Raw genomic sequence first — 7194 nt, forward strand, 5'->3', positions numbered from 1 at the left:
CTATCCTTCCGCACCATTTTAAAGCCGCACCTAACGTCTGAACATTTGGAATCTCACGAAGGCGGAAAGGTAGTCTTTGATCCACCACCCTGTACGTGGAATACACCATACACATGTACACCGTACGTGGATCCGCAATTTGCACAGGTAATAAACTATAGGTGAGGTGACAAATGATAGGAAATTCAGCAAGTGCAGTGTGAAAATGGACATGCATATGCTTGTATCCTCGCTGTTTCACTCCAAGTGTATACATCCTATTGTAGTTTCATCATTCTCTTTAGTCACGAATTCCATTGATAATTGTGACAAGAAAACGTTCTGGAATACATTATTCGTCCCCATGGTTGTGATATGAGTGCGCATTTAGTTATATTCATTGCATTATAGTGATATTTGTACTGGATAAAATACGTTTTGCTTTTGATATTTCGTACCAATATCGCTGTAGCCGATATATTCTTATATCCGGTCACTCTATAGCCGATACAGACTGTATGTGGATCATGAAATGGAGCAGAATTCAAGAAAGTGTCTGCAATACGGGGGATGGGGGGAGGGTACAATGTCAAATCATGGTTCCGAAGTCCAAACGGACCTATTCCTTGCTTCTGATTCTTATCGATGCCCCCCCCCCACACGCGCAGGTGTATATCGTGGATCTCACAGGGACCAGTTCCACATTATAGTCGCTGCGAAGTTAGTTGTGGAGCGCCTTTACAAGTACAGTTTTTAAAGTTCATGTCCTACCACATCCAAATCTAGCGTCCCTTGAAAGTTCACTTTCATGGCTAATAGTCGCAAGGTCTCTTGTCCCAAGAGATCTCTGCGCTCTGTGCTTTCTCCACACCACTTTTGAAAGTTATCTTCTCTTTTCTCCCTTTCCATTATCGTAAAATATTTGGCATGATCGTCCGTTTGATGTACTATGTGAAACAGAATAACTACACTGAATCCCTTAGGTTTTTAGTTAGGTGGCAACTACATGCAGATGCAAGTACAGTCTGTTGGGTCCCCAGGCAAGATACCAACACCAAATCAAGAAAATTGCACTCAGAAATTGGGAAATTGTATTGAGAAGGTATGGCATTACATGATGTAGAGAGTCCCATTTTTAAAAGTGAATGTCGACTCGAAAGCTTTACTCAAAGTTCCAAGTTGGATACAGGATCGAACGACCACACGGCACGAGGCCAACTCTTTTCTCTTGCACAGTATATTTCACTTCATCAAATAATTAACAATTAACACTAATAACACCAGCTATTTATAGCATGCAAAAACAGCGTACATGTATATCAAAACATACACATATAAAACATGACATGACAGCGTATACCAGTGGTACACTGCAAACCGCACACAGCGCATATAGCGTATGCCATGCAGCAAACATCAGCGGTACGGCGGAGTCGAAATACAACATTGCAACGAATACAATGCCATAAGCGCGAAGGCCTTTCCCACTGGTGGTTTGCGACACAAACAAACTTCGGATATAAAGAACTAATTCTACTCCAAAATGGTGGTCGCTACATCAGGGGTCGACTGCATAAAATGCTCCATTCTGGTGGAGTTGTTTAACCTGCTTCACTTAAGGAAAAAGCACTCAAGCCAAAGATAGACTCGGAAGGAGAGCCAATGATTAATAATTTATAGTAAAGAAAAGCACCAAAGAAACTACATAATTATAAGGTCAGCTTTGTGCAATGTTATCGCATGAGCTAATTGTCAAGTAACTGGGGTGTTAGTGAACATTATAGCATAACTTTTCTCGCTCCACATATACTGGCACACACAGAGACATAGACAACAATAACGACACTACACAAAGTGAAGGGTAGTTGGCCGAAGCCAGATGTGAACCGGATAATGAGTGAGGTATGGAAGCAAGGACTGAGAACAGAGTGTCTCAGATAGAATAGGCGTGCCAGTGGATAGCAAAAATAGGCCATGATTCAGAACCACTTGGGACCGTCAGATTAATTTTTCTGAACCGAGCCAGCCGGGAAAAAACCCTCGCGCCGCCGTACACAGTTGTGAGGGATAAAAACCGGGTGTATATCCCCAATGGCGATTAGGCATCATGTAGGCATGGTAAGCACATCACGGCAAAAAGTGATAAAAAGCAATGATAATATGCACATAAATGAAGTGTGGGAGGGCAGGGACACTGGTAAGACTCAAAACTGACAGAAGAAGTCAGGAAAAGAAGCGACAATAAAGAACACACCAGATGCCATATTTGCAACAAAAAATATTTCGCGAGAAATCAGTTCTCGCCTATCTCGCTGCGCTCGGCCGGCGAGAAATACAACGTACTTCCTTGGTCCCTTTCTGTACTATAATTTAACTTAGCCCAAAGGTGCCATCTCATCATACCAACTGACCTGGCTCCTTCAATAATGATACGACGATCAAGTGAGTTCACTGCTTCAAAATCAGCTTCAAGGTGAATATAAAAAAAACATCTCCATCATTTTGCGAGAACTGTGGCAATACGCCCAGTGAGAAGGCATTTCTCCTGTGCCTATGGTGAAAGAAAATGAAGCTAAACAAACAAACAAACAAATACTAGTAGCATGAGCTCCAGTGTGGGGAGCAAACCCTTTTCAAACAAACATCACCATTGTAATAATTACTACTGCAGTTCATCCGGCAGTACTACTTGCAGTTTGACCAGAGATGCCGTACCGGAGCTCAGCTGTGTGGCCAGCTCGGCATTTTCACACACGTATTCTCGGAGACACGGCCAATGGTCTTCATTTCCCACTGTGACAGCATCCGACTCATTCTTCGTAAACCCTTGACCAGTGAAGAGCTCCAAGAGGCGTAATTCACAGTAGAGAAAAAGACGCGTTTGCCAGGCCGAGCGAGGAGCTGCAAGTGCCATGAATCTGCTATAGTCCATTAACTGGCTGGGCGATCGTTTTATTGAGAGAAAATTCACGCCGTGCGCCTTCTCGTAATCGGCAACTGAGCGCGCACGGAACTCGCTCAGATGCCGCATCACGTCAGGCACGGCACCGTGGTAGAACTGGCGGCAAAGCTCCACGATACCACTCCACGTTGCTGGCACGCACTTCGGCAAGTGCGCGTCTGCGGGTTTGTCATCGGGCACGTCTTGTGGATTAGCCTGGGCAAGAGCAGCACCATGACTGTCATCGCATTCGACAATCTTGGCCTGGAAGAGCAACAGCCATGCATCATTCTTGTCCACCTCGCACTGCACAGGGACAAGCAAAAGATCCGGAAGCAAAGCACACGCATCAAGTTTTCAGGCACTGCAAATCGTCATCATTCTGCATCGAGAACAATCGGGTGATGTAGACTTAGCACCGTCACACAGCTGTGAGTAAATATACATAATGTAAAGATGTTCGGCTGGGCCTGTGTTACGAACCGTATTCCGGAATATACACCGTTCCCAGATTTTTGCTACAAATCACAGACATCCACCTTGTTCATCACCACACAAATCAGACATCCACTGTGTTCATCACAAGTAATGCTGACGGCTGGGTACATGTCACTGGCCACAGAAAGGTGGATTCTTGTCATATGTCACTGGAATTGTTGAGATTATGGCGAATATCTATCACTTGTCCTAGTTGACGTTTACCGTATTTTCCCGAATATAAGTCGACCTTCTGTGCGCCAGAAATTTCGCCAAAAGCTGGGGGCCGACTTACAAACGGAACTCGACTTACATACGGGAATCTGGCACAACAAATGAAGTGACTGGAGTGTCCGTACAAAAAGCACTACCGTATGAACCATGTGAACTTTCGTCCCGCGACTGACACTGGTTTGGTTCAGATTTTGTCTTACTGGCATGAAATTATCTCTCCTCGCAGAGAATTCATCATTTTGTATGTGTGGGTGTCATGGAGCTATAAAAACTTCTTTTCATGAAATTGACTCCTGGATTTGGGGTGGTCGACTTAAAATCGAAGTCGACTTATATTCGGGAAAATACGGTACGCTTTTACACGTGCTTGCAGATCAGTATAGCTAAACATACTCTAAACATACTCTAAACATACTCTAAACATACTCTAAACATACTCTAAACATACTCTAAACATACTCTAAACATACTCTAAACATACTCTAAACATACTCTAAACATACTCTAAACATACTCTAAACATACTCTAAACATACTCTAAACATACTCTAAACATACTCTAAACATACTCTAAACATACTCTAAACATACTCTATGTTAACACCATACACTACAGTGGTGTACAACTGCACATACTACACACATTACAGGAGCATGGTAGATCACATACTACACACATTACAGGAGCATGGTAGATCACATACTACACACATTACAGGAGCATGGTAGATCACATACTACACACATTACAGCAGCATGGTAGATCACATACTACACACATTACAGGAGCATGGTAGATCACATACTACACACATTACAGGAGCATGGTAGATCACATACTACACACATTACAGGAGCATGGTAGATCACATACTACACACATTACAGCAGCATGGTAGATCACATACTACACACATTACAGGAGCATGGTAGATCACATACTACACACATTACAGGAGCATGATAGATCACATACTACACACATTACAGGAGCATGGTAGATCACATACTACACACATTACAGGAGCATGGTAGATCACATACTACACACATTACAGGAGCATGATAGATCACATACTACACACATTACAGGAGCATGGTAGATCACATACTACACACATTACAGGAGCATGGTAGATCACATCCCACACACATTACACGAGCCTGGACCTCGCTTATCCGGTCCTCTTTCATCCGGATCCCTCGCCATCCGGAAGAAAATCGTTGGTTACCGATTTACAGCATATGTCATACATACATACAGTATGTGTGGCTGATTATCCGGTTCCCTCGCCTACCCGGATAATTTCGTGGAAAAAGGGTGTGTGCGGTTAAGCGAGGTCTGACTGTAGCTCGCATCCCACAAGTTGAAAACACTTCCAGGCTCATTTGATGCTGTTAGCCATTTTTTAAAACAGGTACTGTTTTCCCGTATCTTTTACCTTGAGGGTGATGAACTCGCGTGTTAGACCGAGGGCGAGCAGGACATCATACAGTGACTTGCATGGCAGAACGCGGCAGGCAGTATCTCGGCCGGCAACGAACGCCGTGCGCCGTCCTGATGCCTCACTCAGACTTGTCGGCACAGTACCACTTTGTACCATGGACACCCTGCACATGACGTTTGCCGCAACTTCATCATCGGCGAGTCGACGTGCTGCTGCCTTTCCAGAGTAGAAGTTGGTTAGATGGTCAGTGAGGGCTTTAGCGTCCATAGTGACTAGCTGTGGCGAGCTATCTCAGTGACCTTGTATGGTTCTTCCATATGACTGTCCAGTACACTGAACAGCTTGCTCTGCAGAGACAGAGAGACGGAGAGAGAGAGAGAGAGAGAGAGAGAGAGAGAGAGAGATAGATAGAAAAAGAGAGAGAGATATTAGACTCCATAGCAAAAAAACACAGAGATACGTAACGGAGACCACACACACGCACACACAAACACATACAATGTAGAATATAGCAACTGGGTGTCACTAACTGCTGGCGTGGCAGCGTGTTTGAACAGCAAACTCCAAAATCAATGTCATTTCCACAGGAAGACTACTGGTGTCTCCATGACTGCTCCAGTGCGTGCTATATGCTACAAGTTCAAATATCATGCTACATACTTTTCATCACGGCTTGATTGTTTAAAGCAGGTACTGATTTCCCGTATCTTTTACCTTGAGGGTGATGAACTCGCGTGTTAGACCGAGGGCGAGCAGGACATCATACGGTGACTTGCACGGCAGAACGCGGCAGGCAGTATCTCGGCCGGCAACGAACGCCGTGCGCCGTCCTGATGCCTCACTCAGCCTTGTCGGCACAGTACCACTTTGTACCATGGACACCCTGCACATGACGTTTGCCGCAACTTCATCATCGGCGAGTCGACGTGCTGCTGCCTTTCCAGAGTAGAAGTTGGTTAGATGGTCAGCGAGGGCTTTAGCGTCCATAGTGACTAGCTGTGGCGAGCTATCTCAGTGACCTTGTATGGTTCTTCCATATGACTGTCCAGTACACTGAACAGCTTGCTCTGCAGAGACAGAGAGACGGAGAGAGAGAGAGAGAGAGAGAGAGAGAGAGAGAGAGAGAGAGATAGAGAGAGAGAGATATTAGACTCCATAGCAAAAAACACAGAGATACGTAACGGAGACCACACACACGCACACACAAACACATACAATGTAGAATATAGCAACTGGGTGTCACTAACTGCTTGCGTGGCAGCGTGTTTGAACAGCAAACTCCAAAATCAATGTCATTTCCACAGGAAGACTACTGGTGTCTCCATGACTGCTCCAGTGCGTGCTATATGCTACAAGTTCAAATATCATGCTACATACTTTTCATCACGGCTTGATTGTTTTGTTAAAATCTTTTTCTACGAGTACTGTAATTTCAGAGTTTTCCTCAGTAATTCTTTTCATACTTTTTCAATACCTTCACAAACACTGACAAGCATCATACAAATGGGAGCTGCCTCTCTGTACGTACCTAGAACTTTCTATTTTAGATCACAGCATTATTTTAAATTTTGTGCAATTGTCTGCTCCTCCACTACATGTCTACATGTACCAGTTTTTTTCATGCTCTTACCGTCACAGTGCACGCTACGCTGGGGTAGTTTGTACGAGTAAGATCAAAACACCGCTAGCTAACGAACGTCAACCGATTAGCAAAACACGACTCTCCTCTATGTAACTACCAGGGTCGACTCCATACAAGTAATCTGCAAATACCAGAAATACCTAATGGCCAACACCAGGCAATGCACTGCTCCAGTGAGTGTTACTGACTGAACTACTAGTAGTCCTACAAAGTCATGTAGTAGTCTTGCCTCTTGCTGTCTAGGTACTCGTACATCTACGATCCAGTACAATGACTAGTGACTATGTAGTCCGCCAATTATGTTCAAACGCAAACATTTAAAAAATAAAGTTTCAATTATTTTTGAAGTCAACATTATGTTCCCACCGAACAATACATGTCATGAGACATGAGAGATCTAGATCCTGATTCCCGGGATCGGGAGTCTACCATGGTCTACCCATGCGTGACCATGGTGACGAAGAAAACGACGA

General features: G+C 44.2%; 1 protein-coding gene across 2 annotated transcripts; it reads right to left on the reverse strand.

Annotated features, from left to right (window-relative positions):
- Positions 1 to 1834: 1834 nt before the first annotated feature.
- On the reverse strand, positions 1835 to 7035 carry LOC135818248 (uncharacterized). Of its 2 annotated transcripts, XM_065331607.1 has the most exons (4): positions 6710 to 7035; positions 5794 to 6146; positions 5074 to 5426; positions 1835 to 3226 (listed from the first exon to the last, which is right to left on the reverse strand). In XM_065331607.1, the coding sequence occupies exons 3-4, from the start codon at positions 5344 to 5346 to the stop codon at positions 2642 to 2644; spliced, it is 858 nt and encodes a 285-aa protein (XP_065187679.1). In that variant the 5' UTR covers positions 5347 to 5426; positions 5794 to 6146; positions 6710 to 7035; the 3' UTR covers positions 1835 to 2641. The 2 variants fall into 2 exon arrangements, with proteins under 2 accessions (XP_065187679.1, XP_065187680.1); XM_065331608.1 differs by lacking the exon at positions 5074 to 5426.
- Between the last annotated feature and the right edge of the window lie 159 nt (positions 7036 to 7194).

The sequence above is a fragment of the Sycon ciliatum genome, chromosome 5 (assembly GCF_964019385.1).
Source record: "Sycon ciliatum chromosome 5, ocSycCili1.1, whole genome shotgun sequence".
NCBI lineage: Eukaryota > Metazoa > Porifera > Calcarea > Leucosolenida > Sycettidae > Sycon > Sycon ciliatum.

Bases quoted from the DNA above. Each gene is read 5' to 3' on its own strand.
- LOC135818248 (XM_065331608.1), bottom strand. From the start codon at position 6,066: ATGGACGCTAAAGCCCTCGCTGACCATCTAACCAACTTCTACTCTGGA. The intron at 3,227-5,793 runs GTAAAAGATACG...GTCCCTGTGCAG, and splicing joins GCGAGTTCATCACCCTCAAG to TGCGAGGTGGACAAGAATGA.